The sequence below is a fragment of the Piliocolobus tephrosceles genome, chromosome 10 (assembly GCF_002776525.5).
Source record: "Piliocolobus tephrosceles isolate RC106 chromosome 10, ASM277652v3, whole genome shotgun sequence".
NCBI classification, from domain to species: domain Eukaryota; kingdom Metazoa; phylum Chordata; class Mammalia; order Primates; family Cercopithecidae; genus Piliocolobus; species Piliocolobus tephrosceles.
The window spans coordinates 114,539,460-114,565,688 of NC_045443.1; the positions used below are offsets into that span (position 1 = coordinate 114,539,460).

General features: G+C 49.3%; 1 protein-coding gene across 1 annotated transcript; it reads right to left on the reverse strand.

The window, feature by feature from the left end:
• Positions 1–775: 775 nt before the first annotated feature.
• On the reverse strand, positions 776–26,229 carry HRK (harakiri, BCL2 interacting protein). Its single transcript, XM_023204197.2, has 2 exons — positions 25,776–26,229; positions 776–6,005 (listed from the first exon to the last, which is right to left on the reverse strand). Exon 1 carries the CDS (start codon positions 26,105–26,107, stop codon positions 25,832–25,834), a length of 276 nt encoding a protein of 91 aa, XP_023059965.1. The 5' UTR covers positions 26,108–26,229; the 3' UTR covers positions 776–6,005; positions 25,776–25,831.

Sequence of the window (26,229 nt, forward strand, 5' to 3'; positions counted from 1 at the left end):
TAGACTGAAAGCGGGGCAGGGGTGGGTGTTCAAAGGAAAAGAGAAGGTCTGGTATCTAAAAAACAACCTGGGCCAGACGCGGTGCAGTCCCGCAATCCTGGGAGTCCCCTCATGCCTGCAATCCTGGCACTCTGGGAGGCCAAGGCAGGTGGATCACCTGAGGTCAGGAGTTTCAGACCAGTCTGGGCAACATGGTGAAACCCCATCTCTACTAAAAATACAAAAATTAGCCGGGCATGGTGACACATGCCCATAATCCCCGCTACTCAGGAGGCCGAGGCAGGAGAATAGCTTGAACCCAGGAAGCAGAGGTTGCAGTGAACCAGTATCACGCCACTGCACTCCAGCCTGGGCAATAAGAGCAAAACTCCGTCTCCAAAATATGGTATCTGTACTCAAGCTCCCATTCTTAGGATGAGACTAGAACCTGAGTTGTCCACAGTTGGAGACATTAATCTGCAGGCTGATTGGCTTGTCCACAGGATACAATGCATAAATTATGGTTGTGTGCACTGACCTTGAACTGTTGGGCAAGTTTCCCAAACCTGTGCCCAACCCAAGGGCATTCTTGAGGCCAGTCCTTCCCTTCGGGGGTCGGTGAGGTGGTGGATCTTAGGAATTAGAGGGAAGGAAGTGGCTGGCCTTCTGCTAGAGGGAGCGCTGGGGCATGCAGGAGCCAGGGGCAGGGATCCTGTCCCTGTGATGCGGCTGGGTACTCCCAGAGTCTATGAGGGCCTGCCTTCCAAAAGGAAATGAAAACACAAATGTCTTTGGCTAGAAGTGCACAACCAATTTTTTAATAAAGTCATTACAAATATGTACAAAGCGTCTCCAAGGTATGAAATTCCTCTTACAAAAGAGCACAACGACGTCAGAACCAACAACGTCAGAACCCAGAACGGAACATCCCCAAGCTTATTGCCTCTCTGGCTAGGCCAGAGGCCTCACTAAGGTTCTCCAGATACCCTCCCAGCCGTCCCTGCCACGCGCACAGCTTCCTTGGCGCTTATAGTGCAAAAGACCTTCGGGAGAAGGAACTTGGGAGTTCAGGTTGGAGAAGAGGGTAGGAAGGAGGTAAAAAAAGCTTCCTGTGTCCTAGGAAATAAGTCATACAGGCCCTATTTGCAAATTCCATGCACCTTCCCTGGGACCTTATAGAAACCAGGAACATAGTGGGAGGGCATGAGTATATAAAATCCACAACGAATCCAACCAGCCTGTCCTTGAGTGTCCCCAAAGGTGACACTTTTTCCAGTGGACCTAAGTCAGGCCCCTGGCTCCCAGTGGGGCCATGTGCTGGCACTCGCCCTGGAACTAGCAGTGCTGTGGGTGACCTCATGAAGGGAACCAGTGGAGCAGAGCAGTCAGCTCGTGAGCGTGGGGGTCCCATGGACTCCAGTCCAAATCTTGGCTCAGGCACTTCGCTGGTGGTGTGGCCTTCAGCTAAGTTACTCAACCTCGCTGAGCCTCAGCTTCCTCCACTGTAAAATGGGAATGATAACAGTACTATCTGCTAAAGTGGGCATGAGGCATCGCGGAGGGAAGATGGTAAAGCACTTCACCCAGGGCTTGGGAGTGGCGAGCACGCCATAAAAGGTAGCTTTGACTATTGTGTAAAGCAGCAAGGACCAGTCTGTTCATGCTGGAAATGAGTCGAGATTGCAGGCTTTTTAACTGCCTCTACCAGATAGCGGGGCTCTCAGTCAATACTATATAACAATCTGCCAGCAAGGCTTGGGGTCACAGTGGTGACCTGAAAAATCTGTTAAATGTCGTGAACCAGACTGGAAAGGGACATTTCACATCATCTGCTTCCGAGCAGGACTGTCCCCTCCACCATCCATAAGTCAAGTCTCTTCTGAGATGGAATTCTACAGCCTGGCACATTGTAGATGCTCAATAAATATATGCTAAATGAATGAATGAAAATTTTAAAAATAAACTTTCAGCTTAAGCTTTAAAATGACACTTTGACATCAATTTCCTCCCCTCATGGAACTTCCAGTCAGCTCCATGGGATAAGAAGAGTGTCTAGCCGGTCCCCCAAACCCTTAACCAACTTCTGACCTTCAGAAAAGAAACGGGTATTGACACAGAAGAACAAAATCTGTGTTCTGGTCAATGTAACTTGTAATATCAGGTGGACACTCAAAAAGTCCACAATGGTGAACCGGTGTCCCTAAAAGATACTTGCGGAGGAGGTGGGTGGGTGAGGACTCCCCTAATGCCCCACGGAGGGAGAGTGGTATTTTATCACTGTCAGAAACATAATAATAGGAGAACATGAGATCAGCTACATACATTGTGAAAACCAGTCACAGTTTCATTTTTCTGTGACGGTATTGTTTAAATCACCCTTTCCTCTCATCATCAAAACAGAAAAGAATCAAAATAAGAAGTGGAGGCTGAGCACGGTGCCTCACACCTGTAATCCCAGCACTTTGGGAGGCCAAGGCGGTTGGATCACTTGAGGCCAGGAGTTCAAAACCAGTCTGGTCAACATGGTAAAACCCCGTCTCTATTAAAAATACAAAAATTAGCTGAGCATGGTGGTGTGTGCCTGTAATCCCAGATGCTCGCGAGGCTGAGGCAGGAGAATCGCTTGAACCTGGGAGGTGGAGGTTGCAGTGAGCCAAGCTCGCACCACTGCACTCCAGCCTGGGCGACAGAGCGAGACTCTGTCTCAAAATAAAGCAGAAGTGGAAAAGAAGTCCCCAGTACCCAAATGAAGGCAGCTAAAAACATAAAAACAAACAAACAAACAAAAAACAGGAACTAGGCTCTAAGAGATGTGCACGGCCAAAATAAAACCACAAACAAAACAAAACAAACAAAAAACAGGAACTGGGCTCTAGGAGACGCGCACGGCCTAGGACCACGGACAGCAGCCAGTGGGGCTAATGGGCTCCCCGGAGAAACTTCCTACTCAAGCTACACCAATAACAAAGACAATAGGAAACGGACCCCCAAATTTGAAGAGATTGTATTTGTTTGTGGGGTATCACGTAGGGGTGAGAAGCTTCCAGAAAGGACTGGATCTCATTCGGAGTGTTGAAGTCCTGGGGGCTCCAGTCCCTGAGGTTCCTGGCTCCCCACTCTCTGAGAGCAAGCAGCACCATCAGAAATGAAGAGGCAAAAGTCTCTTCATCTCATTATGCAGCAAGTTACCTAAACGATGATCTCAGAGGCCTCCCTCTGCTTGTACGGTCACACACACACACACACACACACACACTGCTGTCTGCTGAAACCCGATATGAAGTCTTTTTTAAAATTCATTTCAAAGCCTCCCTCCCTTTCTCTCTCTCTTCACAGACGCTCTGCAGTGAAGCTAATCAAAATCAATGACTCCTTGGCAGCCAGAGAAAAGTGGGGGGGTGGAGGAGAGGGAGGGATGTTGCCAGCACTTTGCACACTGTGGAAATATTTTTTAAAAAACAAGAACCACCCCACTATCTCATGCAATCCAAGCAATACAACAGGAGAGATGGTGGAGACAATATATACATATATATCATGCTTCAATTTCCTAATACAAATGTCCATCAAGAAGTCAAATCTCATATAAAAACAAGCATTAAAAACAACCCCTTGTCAAAAATCGGGGCAGTCGAGAAGTGCACTCCAAAGAATGATGTGCAAGAAAAGGCCAGGATTTGATAAATACATGGTCTCTAATAAAACAGGAGAATATCTACAAGGGACTTGGCTGGGAAGCTCTACCAGGAGGTCATGGATGCCCCAGTTCTCTCAGCAAAGTGGCTTCATTGAAATCAAAATCACCCAAGATGCCAACCCCAGCGTTTGGAGTTTGGATCCTCTAGGGGAAACATCAAAAGCCAGCAGGCAAGTCGGGGATGAAAAAGGGATCCTCTCACCTTTCATCTTCTCCTGTGTCTATGTGGTCAGCATGCCCCCACTACGACCTTGAAGGTACAGCCTTAAAGAAGCAGAGAACTGTGATTAGGTACAACTGTGTAGTAATGGAAGCCTCTCCCCAGAAAACGGGGTGAGCTGGAAAGACCCTAGTCTGTGGCTAAGAAAGTGATTAAATAGAAGCAGAGACTGTATTTCATATTATTCTGATGAATTTGCCTTCTCCAAGTTCGTGGCTTGGTGGGAATATCGCCTGCTGCTCTCTGCAACCCCCAGCTAAGCGAGGGTCCCCTGCAAACATCAACTAGGGGGAGGGCATGAGTAATGAGGAGAAGCAGGTTCCCCCAAAATAAGCGGGTTTTTTTGTTTTTTGTTTTTTTTTTTTTTTTTTTTTTGCCTTGCTGAGTTCAAAGCTGGGGGAGCCTTCCCTCACATTCAGCAGCCCTGGGGTTACATTTCTCTTTAAAGGGCTATTTAGGAAAACACAAGGAACGGATTTTAAAAAGAAGACAGAAAGAAATCCAGCTCCCAGCTTGCAGCAGCACTGAGAGGCTGTACATTCTAAAAGACCTGGTCATTTACAGCAAAGCCTATGGGGGGATAATTCCCATTTCAGCCGCATCCACCTTAACAAACGTGGATCCCACTGCTGGCTTCTTAGAACTGGAGCGGTGTCTGCTAACCAGCCTGCTGGACCCTCTGTCTATAGGTACCAGGTGGTGACTTGCAAATGGAGCCTTGGAGAATGACTGTCCGAATCTGCAGCCTGACACCTCGCCACCTCGGCTTTGAAAATGGCAGTGTGTGGTATCCTGCACAGAGGAAGAATACGTGCTTATGTTGGATTTTTCGAAAATGAAAGCAAAAAATAATCACTGCTCCCTGAAGAGTCTTTGCAGCCAAGTCTCCGTCCAGCACACATCTTTTTTTTAGCCCTTCTAGAAACTTCTGAAAATAGTAGCTTATCCTTGGGGGGAAAAAAATCAGACCTCTGTCAATCAGTGAGATGCTGGTGCCTTTCATTTAAATGGCCCACTCCCTCCCCCAACGTCCCCTGGTTATAAATCATCTTTGACCAGAATGTAGCCATTTCTTGGCTCTTTAATCCATAAAACCTAAACCCTGAAATCCCCTTGGGGAGTGGAGGAGGCTGTGGGCTGAACTCCGAGGACACTTTTGTGGGGGTGGAGGAGATAGCAACCAAGTCATGCATGAGGTCAGCTTTCTGCCTCATCACCAGCAAGCCTCTCAATGCCACCCTCCCTCCTAGACCCCAAGGTTTGCTCCAAACCACCTCTGGATATTTGTCCCCACGTAGAGAAAAAGAAGAGACTCTCAAGTGGCACTTTTGCAACTTGTCCCTTAAAAAAAAAAAAAAAAAAGAATCTGAAACAGCAAAATAGAAATCTCTCTTGTTCCCTGGCCTTCCAACAAGTCTGTCAAAAGAATACCACAGCAGCACCAGCAGGAACGCACTTAGCACCAGCAAAATTTTAAGTGAAGCACCAGAGACACAAAAATCCCATTTCTCTTGATGTGACAGTGGGATCTAGCGATCGACCTAAGTAAGTACAGCGGGAGAGGCTAGGATGAGTCAAGAAATGGAGGCACCCCAGACTGCCCCTGCACAATTGGCCCCAAGTCCTCACCTTTTTTTTTTTTTTTCCTATCATGCCTTTTGCACTGTTACCTCTTATTCCACCAGCATCTATCCCCAGGCAGTTGGCCGATGCTAGGGCTAATTCCCACCAGTCTTTGCAAACAGTTTCTAAGTACACAGCAGGCATCTCTCTTCTGGCGCCCCAGACATTACAGAATATCAAAGTTCACATCGCAAGGTGCAGAAAAGGAAGGCAACCACGTCCTTGACAAGGCATGCACTGATACGTAATATTCATATTTTTTATATATATATAGAGCTGTATGTAAATAGCATTGGGGTGTCTGTTTCTGCAGCTGGATTTCCAAAGGGCTTCCCCAGTCCCATTCTGTGTTTCTACGATCGCTCCAGGCGCTGTCTTTACTCTCCACTTCCTTCTCGAAGTGCCAACCGTGGCCTTTCAAGCTCTGGGCTCCCCCTCTGGAAAACGGGAACCAGCTTTCTCCAAGGACACAGGGTTTTCACCAACCTGCAGAAATAAAGATTGGTATTTTGATCAGTGCAGCTGCTGGGGGTGACGTCAGTGCAGTGGGCCTCTGCACACTCAGCCCCGATGTCGGGAGGGGAAGGGGGAGGGGAGAGCTACTGGATGCAAAGCTCTGGTTTTGGAGGAAGGATGCCTCAAAAGCTAGTCTTGGCACTCTTCCCCTTACCAGAGTCTCTGTCTATGTGGCAGCCATCCCCAAATAGACATTTGTGAGCGCACACACCCTCCCTTCTCTGCTTTTAGACCTAGATATTTACGTAGTCATCTTCAGAGATTTTTTAAAAAAGAAGAATCTAGAGACACACGAACTTTTTGCTTCTCCAAATTCAGAACAGGACCTTCCTCGACTCATTTCATAGATCCAGATTCAGGAGAGAGTTGTGGGATAGTCTCTGTTCTCTTCTGTTTGTTTCCCCGTTCATTCATCCATTCATTTCTTCCCAAATATGCCAAGTGCCATACTAGGGGCTACAGATTCAATGACATAATTCTTGCCCTTGAGGGGCTCAGAGCCAACAGGGAGATGGGAAGAAATGGATAATGACAGTCACATGTAAAGAGCATATGCAATCTGGGAAAATGTGGTATATGGGAGCCCAGGGGAGGCAGCTCATAAGGGAGACAAAGGAGACTCCTCAGAGAGAGTGGCAGGCCCCTGTTGACTATTGAAGAGTGCCAGGAAACCAACCAGGATAAGAAAATGAGGCATCCTAGGCAGGGCAGAAAAAACAGCCCATACCCAAGAGCATCCACAAGAGAATGCACAAAATGTGTGCACAAATGCTCACAGCAGAATTATCCATAATAGCACAACGTGGAAACAACCCAAATGTCCATCAACTGATGAATAAACACAATGTGGTCTCTCCATACAATGGACTATTAGTCAGCCATCAAAAAGGAATGAAGTGTTGACACTTGAAGATGGATGAACCTTGAAGACATCATGCTAAGTCAAAGAAGCCAGACACAAAGGAACACATATTGTGTGATTCCATTTATATGAAATGTCCACAACAGGCAGATCTTCTGTGACAGAAAGGAGAACGGTGGTTGCCTAGGGCCAGGGTGGGTGGGAGGAATTGGGGAGTGGTGCTCATGGGCACAGGGCTTCTTTCAGGGAAACGAAAATATTCCAAAGTTGACTGTGAAGATGGCTGCAAAATTCTATATATACTCCTCATCATTGACTTGTACACCTGAAACAGGTAGGGTTGTTTATTTGTTTGTTTGTTTTTGAGACAAGGTCTCGTTCTGTTGCCCAGGCTGGAGTGCGGTGGTGTGATTTCAGCTCACTGCAACCTCTGCCTCCTGGGTTCAAGCGACTGTCCTGCTTCAGCCTCCCAAATAGCTGGGACTATAGGTGCACACCACCACACCCATCTAATTTTTGTATTTTCAGTAGAGACTGAGTTTTGCCATGTTGGCCAGACTGGTCTTGAACTCCTGACTTCAAGTGATCCACCCACCTTGGCTTCCCAAAGTGCTGTGATTACAGGCATGAGCCACTGTGCCCGGACTTAAAAGGATAGATTTGATGGCTATAAGTTAGCAGGGGAAATAAGAACGTGCCACACGTTACTCTGAAGCAGGTGGCATAAGAACGAGCATGTGGGTAATACACACCAAGTGGTACAGGAGTGGTATAGGAGCAGGGAGATCACTTTATGACTTCTGGGTTTGAGAAAGTCTGAGATGTTGACTTGTATGTACCAGCTGGTACCCCTGACTTCTGGCTTCCTTCTGGGTTTGACCAACAGGAAAGGAGGCACTCATGGGAAAATAAAATCAGATGTTTGTTCCCCAGTTCCCCGCCCGCTGGTCAGAGGTTGGCCACAGCCGCTGCCTGGATTCATGGTACAGTGACACCCTCCTGGGGACTCCAGGTCCCATTCCTTTCCCTGGAACCTTCAGGCCAGGGTGGGAACAGCTCCCCTCTGTGGCCAAACCTCGGGTACTGCATTCACTCTCGCTGGTTTCCCAAACCCTGCCCACGCCTTTGCCGTTGAACCTTTCCTAAATTCTCCTCTGATTACTGAGTTTGGAAACACTATCTGCTCTTACTTGGGCCCTAGTGGATACATCTGACTGCATGAAAGAGATGAGTCATAAACACATGGACCCCACAGTCTACGTCAGCTGACAGTCACAAGGATCCAAATCAGTGACTTCAAACCTTTTGCTTTTTTTTTTTTTTTTAAAGAAACTGGGTCTCGCTCTGCCACCCAGGCAGGAGGGCAGTAGCGCCATCATAGCTCACTGCACCCTCGACTTTCTGAGCTCAAGCGATCCTCCCACCTCAGCCTCTAGCTGGGACTACAGGCATGCACCACCACATCTGGCTAATTTATTATTTTTATTTTTTCTTTTAGAGACAGGGTCTTGCTATGTTGCCCAGGCTGGCCTCAAGTAATCCTCCCGTCTTGGCCTCCCAAAGTGCTAGGATTACAGGTGTGAGCCACCACGCCAGGCCAATTCCCCTTCTATCTCATGAGGGCACAAACACAGTAGGAGTTCCGCGTTGTTACGCAGCCACCATATATTTTCACAGAATATGGAATTAGAGTCCTCAATCAACTCAATTGATAAATACACTCAATTTAATGAAACCAGCTTTTGTAATCCCTAAACATCTCCATTGGTGTCTACTCATAAATCTACAGAATGCAAGTCAGTGTAAACCTGCAGTATTAGCCTAAAATAATTATGCTGCTTTAAGCACAGGTGGGACAGAAGGAGAGCTAAGAACACTTATTAAGTACCTACTATGCTATTGAGTGTGTGGACTTCACGCTAAGCATGGTTATCTGCACCAGATAAGGCCAGGTGCCTGCTTGAAATTTGCCTCTAGGCTTACCGGAAAGATATGCCATGCCAGAGGACAGTACTGTAAATGACCAATATCTGGAGGTGAACCAACAGCCTAGAAGTCAGGATGGGGTTACAATCACTAGGGAAGCTTCAGAGTGGACCCAGGATTTGATTGGGGACTTGGACACACACATATATTTTTTCCATATTTGGAAAAAGGAAGCATGGCTTAGGTGGGGAAAGGGGCTAGGCAAGACCAAGGACAGTAAAAAGCATGGCGCAAACAGGGAAGCATGATGAGCAGGAAACTGTATCAGAAAGTTGTAGGAATTGAGGCCAGGTGCTATGGCTCACGCCTGTAATCCCAGCACCTCAGGAGGCTGAGAGAGGATTGCATAAGCCCAGGAGTTTGAGGCTTCCATGGGCTATGTTTTATATACATATATAGGGTTTCTTTTTTTCTTTTTTCTTTTTTTTTTTTTTTGAGATGGAGTCTCGCTCTGTCACCCAGACTGGAGTGCAGTGGCCGGATCTCAGCTCACTGCAAGCTCCGCCGCCCGGGTTTACGCCATTCTCCTGCCTCAGCCTCCTGAGTAGCTGGGACTACAGGCGCCCGCCACCTCGCCCGGCTAGTTTTTTTGTATTTTTTAGTAGAGACGAGGTTTCACCGTATTAGCCAGGATGGTCTCGATCTCCTGACCTCGTGATCCGCCCATCTCGGCCTCCCAAAGTGCTGGGATTACAGGCTTGAGCCACCGCGCCCGGCCTTTTTTTCTTTTTTCTGAGCAGCAAGTAGTAATTGTGCGATTTAAAACTATTTTTAAAACATCAAGCCCATCAACCCCTGCGAGCCAATGCCCCACCCTTGGGATGTGTTACCTTAAACTTGGCTCGTAAAGAATTTTCTCAGATGCTAATTCACAGTCAAAACTCGCGGCTGAAGTGATTCATGAAATACCTTTGAAGAAATGTCCCTGTTTCCATTTTTCATCCACTACATGGAGGGGGGAGGCGGGCAGAGAGGGAGAACTTGAACCCACAAGGTCCTGCTTCCCTGGGCTGCGGTGATGTTGTGCCACTTTGGGCACGGAAGGTGAAAGCTGAGAACAGTGAACCCCACTGCAGCATTAGATGGGGCAAGAGGCTTATTCCCTTTTTCTGAAGTCAGCAAAGAATTAGGACTCTTGGATTCCCTCCTAAGAGGCCCCAATTTTTAATTAAAAAAAATACCTTGGCCAGGCATGGTGGCTCTTGCCTATAATTCCAGCACTTTGGGAGGCCAAGGAGGCCAGAAGTTTGAGACTAGCCTGGGCAACATGGCAAAACCTCATCTCTACTAAACATACAAAAAATAGCCAGGTGTGGTGGTGCACACCTGTAATCCCAGCTACTCAGGAGGCTGAGGCATGAGAATCTCTTACACCCAGGAAGTGGCGATTGCAGTGAGCTGAGATCATGCCACTGCACTCCATCCGGGGCAACAGAGCCAGACCCTGTCTCAATAAGTAAATAAATAAATGAAATTTTTAAAATACCTTTTTTGCCCTTTTGCACAAATAAGCTACAAATGCAAACAGTGGAGAATAATATAAAAATAAAGGGAAAGCCCCTTCAACCCAACCCTTAAGCCCCACTCCCTTTCCCAGAGGCAGCCGGTATCACCAGCTGGTTGTGTAGCCTCCCAGAGTATTTTCTGTGCATTTGTAGACGCCATGTCTCTTTTTTATTCTTTTCCTACCATTATGTTCCCAGAGCCCAGCACAATGCCCAGCATATAGTAGGTGTCCAATTCATTATCTATTGAGTGAGGGTAAATAAGTGACAAACGAATAAAGATGACAGGCTGGGTGTGGTGGCTCACGACTGTAATCCCAGCACTTTGGGTGGCCGAAATTGGTGGATCACTTGAGGTCAGGAGTTTGAGACCAGCCTGGCCAACATGATGAAACCCCATCTCTACTAAAAATACAAAAATTAGCCAGGTGCAGTGGCACACACCTGTAATCCCAGCTAGTCAGGAGGCTGAGACAGGAGAATCTCTTAAACCTGGGAGGCAGAGGATGCAGTGAACTGAGGTGGCACCACTGCACTCCAGCCCTGGAGACAGAGCAAGACTCCATCTCAAAAAAAAAAAAAAAAAAAAGCAGTTTCTTGGATCCTCCATCTTTGGTTGATTCTGACCAAGGAGTTTCAATGGTACCAATACCTAAGACTTGAAGGAAGGGCTGGGCATGGTGGCATGTGCCCCTAATCTCTGCTACTCAGGTGGCTGAGGCAGGAGGATTGCTTGAGCCCAGGAGTTCGAGACCAGCCTGGGCAATATAGCAAGACCCTGTCTCAAAAAAAAAAAAAAACTTGGAGGAGAAGCTCTCCATGCAGAATCCTCTTGCAAAGAAGATTGCTCCAGTCCATGTTATCCCTTAAATCTCCATCTGTAGAGTTCATGGGGGCCAGGTAGGAAGCTGGGCACACAGGAGGCTGTGGAAAGGAAGCTGAAAAGACAGCTAGGTTGTGATGTGTGAGGAAGGAAGAGGTCATTTGGCAGCCTCTGGAAGAAATATTTGCTTTCCTTGGCCGAGCCTTCTTCTATCAGTGAACAGTTATCAATGCCATCAGCTACTAGATACTGATTATCTAAAGTTTATGAAGAGAGACCTGAGCTCCTACTCACTAGGAAGTTATGGCAGGTGGGCCTTGGAAGCCCAGTTCACTTGACTTTCAGAAGGGTAAGCAGTGAGAGTCGGGAAGTAGCTCAGCTCAGCACAGAATCAACACCAAAACAAACAAACAAACAAACAGAAAATACAGATTCTTCTTAAAGCAAACTGGGGCCTACAAGACAATGTTGCCCATGGCCCATGGCCCACATGTTATACTATGCACATTCTTTGACCTACCAATTTCACCTTCAGGAACTTCACTTTTTCTTTGCAAAGGTGTCCAAATATGAATGTCCCCTGCCATGCATGGTGGCTCACACCTGTAATCCCAGCACTTTGGGAGGCCAAAATGGGAGGATCACTTGAGCCCAGGAGTTCCAGACCAGCCTGAGCCACATAATGAGACTCCACCTGCACACACACAAATTTTTTTCTTTTTTGAGATAGAATTTCACAATTATTGCCCAGGCTGGAGTGCAATGGTGCAATCTTGGCTCACTGCAACCTCCGCCACCCTGGTTCAAGCTATTCTCCTGCCTCAGCCTCCCCAGTAGCTGGGATTACAGGCATGCACCACCACGCCCGGCTAATTTTTTTGTATTTTTAGTAGAGATGGAGTTTCACCAGGTTGGCCAGGCTGGTCTCGAACTCCTGACCTCAGGTGATCCACCCGCCTTGGCCTCCCAAAGTGCTGGGATTACAGGCATGAGCCACTGCACCTGGCCACAAAAAAAATTTTAATTAGCCAAGTGTGGTGGTGCATGTCTATAGTCTCAGCTACTCAGGAAGCTGAGGTAGGAAGATCACATAAGCTCAGGAGTTTGAAGTTACAGTGGGCTATGATCATGCCACTGCATGGGTGACAGCCTGGGTGACACAGAAAGACCCTGTTTCTAAAACAACAAAAAAAGTTCCTAACAACCTTGTTTACCCTACCAGAAAACAGGAAACAATGCAAATGTTCCCAAGGAAGTGACCATATAAGGAAATTCTGGTTCATCCAAGCAACAGAACATCATGCAGCCATTAAAAAGGATGAGGAAAACCTTTGTGTGTTGACATGGGAAGATCTCAACCACCTATTTTTAGTGAGGAAAAAGCAGGTTACAAAACAGCATGAACAGTATGAGCTCATGTATTTAAAATAGGATGCGTGTGTGGGTGTATATGCATCAAGGGAAGAGCATGGGGGCTCCCTGAAATCAGGGGTCACGAACTGAAATGCACTGGACCCAGTAAAGGTACCCAGGAGGGTCTGGGGACACTGGAGTGTGTTCATCCTTTCTAAAGGGGTTTCTGACACTCATCTCCAGCCTGTTTCTGCCACATGGGAATACATGTGTTAGAATAACATTGTTAGATCTTTTCATTTTTCAAGAAAAATTGGAAATACAGGCTTCTACCTGAAAATGCCTGATTTATTTATTTATTTATTTATTTTATGGGGTCTCACTTTGTTGCCCAGGCTGGTCTCGAACTGCTGGGCTCAAGTGATCCTCCTGCCCCAGCTTCCTGAGCAATGGGCACTACAGGCACATGCCACCATGCCTGCCTAAAATGCCTGACTTTTAAGTGTTGGGGGAAAACCCACGCAGGTCAAACAGAACTCAACTGCAAGCCAAATTCAGCTAGGAGACCACCCATTTTCACCCCTGCCTGAGATACTCAGACACTCCTACTATCACCTGGCATTTAAGTTCGCCTCATCTTAACCTTCAGCAGCTATCTCTGGGCTCCAGGTTCTCCACTGTACAATGAGGGAGATGGGTTAGATGTCTCTAATGTCCTGTCTGGCTCTGGCTATGTTTCCAGAACACAGACCCTTTTGGCTCACAGATCTTCTGAGAACTGGATTCAAACTATGTTTTCTGTCCCAAGTAGGGGGAAGTAGAAGAGGAGGATGAAATCAGCCAGTGTTATTAGCTTAATTACTGGGTGTTCACAAATTTCCTGAGGCCTCCCGTACATTCATTCATTCATGCATTCATTCATTCACCAGTTAGTGAATGCCGCCATGCCCGGGTGCTGGGATACAGTAATGGGCAAAATAGGCGTGGCGGTTTGCATCTTTCTGGGACCTGAAGGCCAGTGTTGCCTGGGCTGGAAAGCCCTGGTCTAGTGGTTCTCCCAGCCCTGTCAGAGTGGCCGAAGTAGGCCCTTGGTGAGTCCCAGACTGGGGAAGGCAGGATTAAAGCAAATAGCAACTGCCTTAAGCAAAAGGCTCAGAAAGTTCTGAGACCTCCCACCCATACCACAAAGATGGGCCCATGGACTAAACTTCTTCTTTTTTTTTTTTTTTCCAAAGACAGGGTCTTGCTCTGTTGCCCAGGCTGGAGTGCAGTGGCACAATCATAGCTCACTGCAGACTTGACCTCCTGGGCTCAAGCAATCCTCCCACCTCAGCCTCCCGAGTAGCTGGGACTACAGGTGTGTGCCACAATGCCTGGCTAATTTTTTTGTTGTTGTTGTTTGTTTGTTTTTAAATAGAGGTGGGATTTCGCCATGTTGGCCAGGCTGGTCTTGAACTCCTGACCTCAAGTGCTCTACCTACCTTGGTCCCCCAAAGTGCTGGGATTACAGGTGTGAGCCACCGCACCCAGACTAGGGACTCCATTTTACACCAAATAAGAACAACATATATCATAGGCTGTCATTCACCATTTTCAGAACACCAGTGACATGCCTTGTACTGCGCTGGAGTAGATTATGGCATGCTTCCTTCATGCTAGGAGCTCATTACGGAGATAAAACAGCATTGGTTCTCCCAGCCACTCACACATAGAGGGGGCTGAATCTGTGCCAGCCGCTTGATACACAATGCTCCTCCAGTGCAGATGCTATTATTCTTCCCAGTTTACAGATGAGGAAACCAAGGCTCAGAAGGCAATGGGATCGGCCTAAGGTCACACAACTGGCAAATGGGAGATGGAGAAAGTTATCTGAAAGTCCACCTGACTCCAAAATTCATGTCCCTTTCCATGAAGCTTCCCTGCCTCAGCATAAAGTATTGGTGAGGAAGATAAACAGTTACCAGGGTTAAATTTTCTGAATCAAGCCTTAGGCTGTTTGCTCTGCCAACAGTCTCAAATATTCTAAGTCTGAGCCATCTTTGAAAAATGGTACCTTGGCCAGGCGTGGTGGCTCACACCTGTAATCCCAGCACTCCGGGAGGCCAAGGCAGGCATATCTGGATCACTTGAGGTCAGGAGTTCAAGCACCAACCTGGCCAACATGGTGAAACCTCTTCTCTACTAAAAATACAAAAATTAGCTGGGCGTGGTGATGGGCACCTTGTAATCCCAGCTACTAGGGAGGCTGAGGCAGAAGAATCGCTTGAACCTGGGAGCAGGGGTTGCAGTGAGCCAAGATCGTGCCACTGTGCTCCAGCCTGGGCAACAGAGTGAGACTCTGTCTAAAAAGAAACAAAATTGGAAAATGATATGTCTTCTTGAATCCATTCCAGTAACTCTGACACATCCCCACTCCTGGAAGACCTCCCTCTCCACCCATGCAAGCCACTTTGTCTTAGTTCCTCCAGCATCCGTATGTTAGCATTTTACAGGGTTTATTAAGTACCATGTGCTAGCTCCAAGATTATTAGATGAACATGATTCCTGCCCCCAGGATGACAGGTACAGCCAGGCAGACAGAGAAGCTTTCCAGATTAGTGACATTGTTGAGACTGGGAACCTTTCCCTGAAGTGGGGACAGGCATGCTAGGCGTCATCCACACTCCCACACTGGCTAAAGGTGTGGTCCATGAAGAAAAGTCCACAGCAAGGCAACAGAGATTCATCTGAGGCCAGTCACAGCCAGCTCAAGAGCCAACAGACACTTGACATATAAAGGCCAGTGACATGGGCTGGGCCCAGTGGCTCACGCTTGGAATCTCAGCACTTTGGAAGGCCAAGGCAGAAAGAAAGACTGCTTGAGCCCAGGAGTTCCAGACCAGACTGGGCAACATAGCAAGACCCCATCTCTAAAAAAATAAAATAAAAAATTGTTGACATACACCAGTAGTCTCAGCTACTGGAGAGGCAAAGGTGGGAGGATCACTTGAGCCCAGGTTGAGAGTGCAGTGAGCCCTAATTGCACCACTGCACCCCAGCCTGGGCAACAGAGAGACCCTGTCTCAAATAAAGAAAGGCCAATGACATGAATGAGACATGAGAGCCAACGGCAATGTTTGCAGATCTTGACCACATGATTTTATGCTCTAGACGGCCTTTATAATACAAGAATGCTCACTATGTTTTTTGTTTGTTTGTATTTGAGACAGAGTCTCGCTCTGTCACTCAGGCTGGAGTTCAATGGCATGATCTCGGCTCACTGCAACCTCTGCCTCCTGGGTTCAAGCGATTCTCATGCCTCAGCCTCCCAAGTAGCTGGGATTACAGGCACGCACCACCATACCCAGGTAATTTTTGTTTTTGTTTTGATTTGTTTTGTTTTGTAGAGGCGGGGTTTCACCTTGTTGGCCAGGCTGGTCTTAAACTCCTGACCTCAGAAGCTCTACCCACCTTGGTCCCCTAAAGTGCTGGGATTACAGGAGTGAGCCACTACACCCAGCCAAAAGAATGCTAAATATGTTTTGATATCAAAGTTCCATTTGAGAGCATTAAAAACTTTTTTTTTTTTTTTAGACGGAGTTTATCTCTGTCACCCAGGCTGAAGTACAGTGGCACAGTCTCGGCTCACTGCAACCTCCACCTCCCAGATTCAAGTGATTCTCTTGCCTCAGCCTCCCCAGTAGCTGGGACTACAGGCATGTGCCACTACCCCAGGCTAATTTGTTTCTATTTTTAGTAGAGATGGGGTTTCACCATGTTGGTCAGGCTGGTCTCGAACTCCTGACCTCAAATGATCCACCCACCTCAGCCTCCCAAAGTACTGGGATTACAGGCGTGAGCCACCGTGCCTGGCCAAAAAAAAAAAAAAAAAAAAAAAAATTACTGTTTATTTTTTTTGAGACAGGGTCTTGCTGTGTCACCCAGGTTGGAGTGTGGTGGCATGATCACAGCTCACTGCAGCCTCAACCTCCCTAGGCTCAAGCGATCCTCCCATCTCAGCCTCCCGAGTAGCGGGACTACAGGGGCACGCCACCATGCTTAGCTAATTTTCCTTTTTCTTTTTTTAGATTGGGGCTCACTTTGTTGCCAAGGCTAGTATCAAACTCCTGGCTTCAAGCAATCCTCTCACCTGTAAGCATTTAAAAAATTCTTTTAATTAGTTTTTTTTCTTTTTTTCTTTGAGATGAAGGTCTCACTCTGCTGTCTGCCCAGGTTGGAGTACAGTGGTGTAATTGTAGCGAACTGTAGCTTTGAACTCCTGGGCTCAAGGGATCCTTCACTGTTCCTCCACCATGATGGATGGGGAATGTAAACGATGGACTAACCAAATAAAGCAATACTAACCAACTTCTAAGTGCGGTGGCTCACGCCTGTAATCCCGGCACGTTGGGAGGCCAAGATGGGCAGATCACAAGGTCAGGAGTTCGAGACCAGGATGCCCAATGTAGTGAAACCCTGTCTCTACTAAAAATACAAAAATTAGGCCAGGCGTGGTGGCGGGCACCTGTAATCCCAGCTACTTGGGAGGCTGAGGCAGGAGAATCTCTTGAACCCGGGAGGTGGAGGTTGCAGTGAGCCAAAATCGCACCACTGCACTCCAGCCCAGGCAACAGTGTGGGACTCCATCTCAAAAAAAAAAAAAAAAAAGAAAGAAAAAAGAAAAGAAAAGAAAGAAATGTCTCATAGAAAAATACTTAAAGGTTGAACAAATGCCTGTGATATATGGAAAAGGTCAGGTTACAGATAATATATTTAGAGTGATTCTATGTGTTAAAGTACCCATCCAGCCAGGCATGGTAGTGCACACCTATAATCCCAATACTTTGGGAAGCCAAGGCAGGAGGTCTTGAGCTCAGGAGTTCAAGACCAGCCTGGGCAACATAGCAAAACCCTGTCTCTACAAAAAATACAAAAATTAGCCAGGTGTGGTGGCATGCACCTGTAGTCTCAGCTACTTGGAAGGCTGGGGTGGGAGAGTCACTTGAGCCCAGGAGGCTGAGGCTGCAGTGAGCTATGATCCTGCCACTGCACTCCAGCCTGGGTGACAGAGTAAGACCCTGTTTCAAAACAACAGAGAGAGAGAGAGAAAGAGAGAGAGAGAGAGGAAGAGAGAGAGAGACGGACGGACGGAAGGAAGGAAGGAAGGAAGGAAGGAAGGAAGGAAGGAAGGGAGGGAGGGAGGGAGGGAGGGAGGGAGGGAGGGAGGGAAATAAAAAAAGAGAAAGAAAGGAAGAAAGGAAGGAAGGAAGGAAAGAGAAGAAGGAAAAAAAGAAAGAAAATCACATGACAAAAGGGTCAAATCTAATGCAACGGAAAGGTAGAAGGGCTTAGAAGCTGTCTGGTCTTTACTGCTACTCAGACCTTCTGCTCAAAGCTGAACCTCCTATCTCCAGAGGCAAGACTCTAATTTTCGTTCTTTCTTTCTCTCTTTTTTTGAGACAGGGACTCATTGTGTCACCCAGGATGGAGTGCAGTGGCACAATCATAGCTCACTGCAGCGTCAAAGTCCTGGGCTGAAGCAATCATCCCACCTCAGCCTCCCCAGTAACTGGGACTACAGGCGCATGCCACCACGCCTGGCTACAATTTTCTTTTATTCAGCATTTTCCAAATAGTTGCCAATGAACTTGTAATATTTTTTGTCATCAAGAAAACGTTATTTATTTTTCTGAGACAGGGTCTCATTCTGTTGCCCAGCCTGGACGCAGTGGTACGACTGCAGCTCACTACAGCCTCAGCCTCCTGGGTTCAGCATTCCTCCCATCTCAGCCTCCCGAGTAGTTGGTAACACAGGTGTGGACCACCATACCTCACTAATTTCTTATTTTATGTAGAGATGGGGTCTCACTATGTTGCCCAGGCTGGTCTCAAGTTCCTGGGCTCAAGCAATCTTCCCACCTCAGCATCCCCAAGTGCTGGCATTACAGGCATGAGCCACCACATCCAGCTACTTTTTAAAAAAAGGAATATTATATCAAGTTTCCCAGAGCAATTAAATTCCACCCTGCCCAAGTCTCTGGCCCATGGAGCAAAGGTTCAGTGTGGGAAAGCTCTGCGGGAGGCAGCCATCTTGGATAAGCCAGTTGCCTCCCCACAGGAAGAGGAAGGAGCTATCTCCTTGCCTGGCCAACCAGAGTCATAAAAGGGTGCATCTTATTGATGTGGGCTAAATCAGAAATCCCCCACCCAACAGCAGGGGCACCAGTTTAGGGCAGGAAAGGAGGAGGGGAGCCAGTGCTGAGCTGGATGGTGAGAGTTCTAAGGGTGATGGAGACCCAATCGATGCCCACAGTGTTCTCCTGGCACTGAGGGGGGTGGGTGTGAGTTGGTTCAGGGATCACGACCTCTCAGACCTTGGCAGGAGGTGAACTGGTTTACTTCTACTAAGAGGCGAGGGCAGGGGCAGAGCCTCGGTCTCCTGTCTCTGAAAGAGTCTGGGGTCACCTGAGGGCTGCGGTTGGGACTCGTTCATTTCTGCATCCCTGCACCTGGGCATCCAGCCCCGGCACCAAGCTACACTGCTTGTTTTTCTTTCCTGAAATGTACTATGCAGTCTCACCTCCAGGCCACTGGACTTCCTCTCTCTCTTCCCAAAACACCTTCTTGAATGTCTTCACATGGCTGGCTCCTTTGTGTCATTCAAATCTGCTATTCCCCTGTTTCCTCTTCAAAGTGGCCTTCCTTCCCTCATCACCACAGGTGAGGAGTCCCTGGGGCACTCTCTATTGTGTTACCTTTGTGTATTACCTTCGGGGCCCTGAGCACTTTCTGAAATTATCTCTGTGTTAGACTGCATAATCCAAAGGTGGCCACTATAGTATCTCCCATTCCCCATGCTATTCCAGAACCTCACCACTCCCCCATGAGGTGGAGTCTAATTCCGCCCCACCTTGAATCTGCATCAGCTTCTGACTTATAACCAAAGTGACTTCGGAAGCTGGGTCAGAAAAAGCAAAGCAGCTTCCACCTAGTTCCCCAGGATACTTGCTTTTGGAGCTCCCAGTCACTGTGTCAGAATCCAGCTGCCATGCTGTGGGGAAGCCCAAGCCACACGAAGAGGCTGAGTATAGCTGCTCCCATTAACAGCCCCAGCTGACTCCCAGTATTAACAGCCAGACATGTAAATAAGGTTGCTTCCCCACCCATGACTCCAGTCCTCAGCCATCCTGGAGCAGAGACAAGTCACCCCCACTATGCCCTGACCAAATTCCTCACCCACAGAATGTGTGAGCATGGTCAAATATGTCAGCCTCCCATATAGGTGGGTTCCACATCCAAGGATTCAACCAGCCTCAGATCGAAACTATTGGAAAAAAATAAAATTAAAAAATAACAATTTTAAAAAACACACATAAAAACAATACAGTATAATTATTTACATAGCATTTACATTATATTGGGTATTACAAGTAATCTGGAGATGATTTAAAGCACACGGTGTGTGGGTTACATGCAAACACTACACCATTTCATATCAAGGACTCAACATCCTCGGATTTTGGGATCCAAGATGGGATCCTGGAACCACTTCCCCCCAGAGACAGAGGGATGGCTCTAGTTGTTTGAAGCAAAACTTAGTAGTTTTGGAGTAATTTGTTACACAGAAGTAGTAACAAGAACAATATTTACTTATTGTCTGTCTCTTCCCACTAAAATGTGGGCTCCATGAAAGCAGGGAACTCTACGTCTTGGTCCTTCCTGTAGCCACAGCACCCTATACACAGAAGATACTCAATAATTAGCAGGAAGAACCTGAATTTGGGAAACAATAGTGACTATGTTGCATAGTTTCTTTTTTAAATTTTTTTTTTTGTGACTGAGTCTCACTCATTCTGTTGCCCAGGCTGGAGTACAGTGGCACGATCTCGGCTCACTGCATCCTCCGCCTCCTGGGTTCATGCAATTTTCCTGCCTCAGCCTCCCGAGTAGCTGAATACAGGCACACACCATCATGCCTGGCTAATTTTTGTATTTTTAGTGGAGACAGGGTTTCACTACATTGGCCAGGCAGGTCTCGAACTGCTGACCTCAAGTGATCCACCCACCTCAGCCTCTCAAAGTGCTGGGATTACAGATGTAAGCCAGCGTACCCGGCTGATGTTGCATAGTTTCTGATTCATTTAACAAAGCACATAGTTATTGTACACCTACTATGTGACAAGCAAGTTGCCAGGGACTAGGGACACTGTGGGTTAGCTTTCTGTTCCTGTGAAATCCTATCACAGGGACACTAGTGAGGACCACCAAAGAAACAGAAGCCCCCTCCCCACCTCTCGTTATCTGCCTGTCTAAAAGGCTGACTTTTCAAAAACTCTAGAGTTATGATTGCCAAATCCAGCCAGCCCACATCTGGGGGTATATTTAATTATTCCCAGGTGTGGCTCTTTTCCATCCACAGCTCAGTCACTTGTACTCTGGCCTCTCACTAGGCGAGCGGATGACTCCAGACAGGGACCATGTGGCAGGAAGGCTGCCTGGTTCTGCACATCTGGCCCCTTCCCAGGGGGTTCCTCCCCAACAGCTGTCCCCCTCAGGCTCCCTCGCCAAGCAGAAGGCCGAGCTTTCAAGCTCTAAAAGTAATTCTGGCAGGGGTGCTGCGGGCTGGGAGGGAGGCCTGCGGGATGCTCCTCCAGGTTTAACCACTTAATCCCCAAAGTACCTGCCAAGAACCAGTTAGCAAGTCTGGTTGGCGGGCCAGGCTGTCATTAATTCACTAAAGCAGGCTCCCGCTGGCCCATTATCTTCCTTGCCACTGACCACGTCGCCTTATGGGCCTGCAGAGTCCCCCTCTCTCCCCTTCCCCTGCTCCCAAGGCAGGATTCTACCCAGCCCTGGCCTCGACTCCCAGGCAGATTCCTCGGCTCCATTCTCTCTCCCTCCCTGCCCCCTCCGCAGGCAGGCTTCTCCCTCCCTCCCTCCCACGCCTCCGCCAGCCAGCGCTCACCATAAAGCGTCTTTTGTTCCCTCTCTCCTGTATCTTTGAGTATTGACTGGTTAAATCATACCCATCCTCCTCCCGGCCTCCCCAGCCTCAGAGGAGCCTCCCCTGGGGCTCTGGAAGAAAGGGAATTGCACTTGTGCTGGAATTCACTGTGCGCCAACCCCCTCTGCTTACTGCCCCATCTCCTCTTCACCTGCAAGTCATGGGGTGGGGGGCGCTGTGTGACTTCAAAGACAGAAGCTCCAATTCCACTGGGAATCACTTAGGTGGATGCTGTCTGCCTCGGCTTCCCCTTTGAAATAAAAGGAATGGCACTCACCATTTCATGACATTCTCTGTTGACTGAAGTTAACAGACAGACACTGCACTGGACATTTTTTTTTTTTTTTTTGAGACAGAGTCTCACTCTGTCACCTACGCTGGAGTGCAGTGGTGTGATCTCAGCTTGCTGCAACCTCTGCCTTTGGGACTCAAGTGATCCTCCCACCTCAGCCTCCCAAGTAGCTGAGACTACAGGTGCACACCACCATGCTATTTTTTTTTTTTTTTGGTACAGACAAGGTTTCACCATGTTGCCCAGGCTGGTCTTCAACTCCTGGACTCAAGCGATCCGCCCACCTCGGCCTCCCAAAGTGCTGGGATTACAGGATGGAACCACTGGCCCAGCTGCACTGGACACTTTCAATGAATATTCTCTTATCATTCTCCCAATAACCCTAGAAGGATACAGCTCCAGTTTACAGGTAAAGGTGCAGAGGTAATGGTTCTTTCTCAAGGTCATGCTGTCAGCAAGTGGCTGGGCGCTTAAGAGTCTCTCAACCATTATTCTCTCCTGACCCTTCTGGCACTGATTTCCCAGGAGGGCAGGTAGGAGTGGTGTGGAATGGCCAGCAATAATAATGGTAAAATGTTGACTACCTTGGGAAAGAATGATAGTAAATGCACTATAATAATCATGATAGCTCACATGTATATCCACTGTTCTAGAACTTTCCATGTTTGAATTCATTTAACCCTCTTAATAATGTGCCTACACATTAAGTGCTATTATTGTCCCCATTTTACATATGGGAAAACTGAGTCTTGGGTTTTTGTTTGTTTGTTATTTTTTTTAAAGGATGACTTCTGAGAAAAGTATTGCTGGCTCGCAGTAGAGACTCAGAACAAGCATACTGGATACACACACACACACACACACACACACACACACACACACACACACGTGTTTTAAATTATTATTGAGATGGAGTCTCGCTCTGTCGCCCAGGCTGGAGTGCAGTAGTGTGATCTCGGCTCTTCTTGGCTGACTTCTTGGCTGACTGCAACCTCTGCCTCCTGGGTTCAAGCGATTCTCCTGCCTCAGCCTCCTGAGTAGCTGGGATTACAGGTGTGCACAACCACGCCCAGCCAATTTTTGTATTTTTAGTAGAGTTGGGGTTTCACCACATCCACCATGCTGGTCTCAAACTCCTGACCTCAGGTGATCCGCCTGCCTCCGCCTGCCAAAGTGCTGGGATTACAGGGGTGATCCAGCACGTAGAAAATATTGATTCTGCATATAGCTGAGCACACCCTTAAAACCTACGGGAATTGAAAGTGGTAGTTCCTACCCTATATGGCTGGCACAGGCCTCCCTCAAACGCCTAAGGTACAGCTGTGAACATTCCCCTTTCTCTATTAGGGTAGGGAAAGTGGAGAGCACCCCATATCCAGCATAGAACACAACGAACTATTTTCCTCCAGTGAATTTTCTTTCCCTTCTACTTAACTTACCAGAGCTGGAAAAAAACGGGTTTCCCCAAATTAAACCAAAAGCACAATAAAGGCCGGAGCTGCTGGTATTCTGAGGTCACATGTAGGCTGCAGAGAGAGAACTTTATCCGGGCCCGTGCAGGCAGCCGGAGCACGGGGGAACCCGCCCTGGGAGCGCAGGAAGGCAGGTGGTGAGCAATTCTCCGGGTGTCCCGAGGGTATGAGGGGCGGCGCTGGAGGGAAGCCGGGCGGGGCATCCTGAGGTCAGGGCGCCAGAAGCTGCAGAATCCTGGAGGGGACGCTCGGGCGGGACAAGGCAGGTAGGAGAAGAACCCAGAGGTGTGGGAAGAGGGTGTCTCAGAGTCAGGGCGCAGCACGGGAGTAACTGTGGGGTAGAAGCCGGGGGCGTGGGGGGGGGGCGGAAATAAACTCCACGGAGACAACAACCTGCTGCCGCCCTCCCAACATCGATGCAAAACAGCGAAACTCCTGGCCGCCGCCCTCCCCTGCAGCGCAGGCCCCAGTTACCCAACTCCTCCCCTGCGCTCCGGCGCAGAGCGGCGCACTCTGCCCGCCCCTCCCGCAGCCTCCCCTTCCGGGCCCCGGGAGCGTTCCCACCCCTGACACTCACACACCGGTAAACGGGAACATAGTCAGGCTCCTGCCCGGAGTCCTCCGCCTCCCGGGAGGGTGCACCCGACATCCCGCACGCCTGGTCCCAGGAGGGGAGCGCTTATCCAGTCTCCTGGACGACAGAACCAGAGAAAGACGTGTCCCAGCCCTCTCCACTGTGCTATTTGATTTTACTCCCTTCCTCTATTTCCTTCTCATTCACTTTTCAATTGTCTTGCAACTTGTTTTCCAGGCAGTTTCTCTTTTTCTCTATCCTCCCCAAACTTCTTGTCCCTCTCCATCTCGTCGCCTGTTTTTTCTCTCCCTCTTAACCCACTTTTTTTCCTGCCTCTTCCCAAATTCCACGCTTTGGACTTCGCGTCTGTCGCTCAACTTCCTTTTTCTGCTCCCCGCGATACATCTAAAACGTTCTTCCCGTCCCTGGGACTGGGCAGCCTCAGCCTGACCCCTTTCAGTCGCGGGAGCCCCCAGCCTCTCCAACAGGAGAGGGAGAAGGCGGGGAGAAGTGGATGGGACCCCCGGCGCCCGCCAACCGAGCGGAGAGCGCCCCGAAGTGCGCACTTCTCCTTGCCAGCGCCCGGGCTGCGCGGGCCCACGCGACATCTGTCGCCTGCGGTCCCGGCTCACACCCCGCGCACCCCCGCAGCTCCCTGGGCGCTGCCACCCCCCACGCTCCGGCTGCCGCCTTTCCCCGCGGGCGCAGACGCTCGGGCCTCGCCTTCAGGCGCCGCTCCAACTTCCCAGGGTGTCTGCGGCGCGCGGCGGGGCTCGGCGGCGGGGACCCAAGGGCGGCTAGCTATGTTACCTTTGATATTCACCTTCCGGCCCTAGACTCATCTGTGGTGGGCTCAGCCTGATTCTCTCTCCCTCATTCTCTGCGGCGCTCCTCGCTACTCCAGGATCCAGAGTAGTAAGACAATGCTTACACTGTGCGCTTCCTCAAAGCGCCTAGCACAGTGCCAGGCGCACAGCTAAGTCACAATAATTCCTCCACCCCAAGAACCTAGTACCTTCCTCCCACTGATACCAACCACACTAGGCGCTCAATACCCACTTCCCGTCCTAAGTTCTCAAAGCATTACCCCCCTAAACAGTGCCCAGTACCCCGAAGGAGCTCAATAAATGTTCCTTCCTTAAGGCTTCCCATTGGAGTTTGCCTGAAAGCCTTCTATTCCAGCCCACTCCGAAGGCGTCTCCTTCCCATCGCGGCTACAACCGTCTGGAGAGAAGGAAGCCAAACTCCTTAAACAGGACACCTCACTGGAGAAGGAGCGACGTTGGCAGGGCAGAAGAAAACTGCAAATGCGTGGAGCTTGGGAAGAAAGATTGGGCCAGCCAGAAACCTGAAAGGGGAGGAAGTCTCGAGATGCGCTTGGGGTGCCAGAGAATGGGGATCAGAGATTGGAGAAGTGACACTTAGGGAGAAGAGGTTGGGAGCAAAGGTGAGGGAGACTGTGGCGACTCAAGAACAGCAAGAGGCTTGGAAGGGGACCGAGGACCTTTCCTGGCACTGCGATAGACTTTAAGTATTTGGAGTGGCTTACAACTATATTCTCATTGCAGGCATACTTTTTATTTGCATTGTGTGTTTATTTGTGGGGCTGGTGGGGATTATGGAGGTTGAAGTCCTCCTCAAGCCACCGAGCTATAAGTGAGTAGCAAGATGCGCTTAAGGACTCGGAGAGATAGGGGCAGAAATTGTGGACCTGACACTTGGAAGGAAAGACTGGGGACTGGGTAGGAGAGGGGGGCCGGAGATGCTTGCAAGAGAAGAGAACGGAGGAAGAAGGAGAAGGGAAGAGAAAAAAGCCAAACTTGCCACTCTCCCGCTCCCGGGCCAGTGCCCAGCTGCCGCGCCCTGGCTCTCGGTCGCTCGCTCGCGTACCTGTTGCTTGCTCCGGCTGGGTCTCGGCTCCGGCCCCACCAAGAAGCCCCGCGTTCCTACAAGTTCCGCCTGCCGAGCAGCCAGGCCGCCAGCGCCGCCACCTGCGCGGCCGCGCACAGCCAGGGCCAGTAGGTGGGGAGCGCGCCGGGCGCCGGCGCCCTCCGGCTCCGCGCGCGGCGCCGCCACATGGTGCGCTGGTGCAGCTCGTCGCCGAGCGCCTTGAGCCGGGCGGCGGTGAGCTGCGCTGCGGACGAGCGCAGCCCCAAGCGACCCGCGCTGCAGGCGCACACGGCCGGGGGGCCGCGGCCGCGGTGCAGGGGGCACGGGCACATGACCGCTGGCCTCGCTCCCGCCCCGCGCTCGGGCCGCCCCTCGCCTCCTCTCCCTCCGGCCTCTGCGCCCGCTGCCGCCGCGCTCCAGCCGCCGGGGGCCTCCCCTGGACACCAAGTTTCTC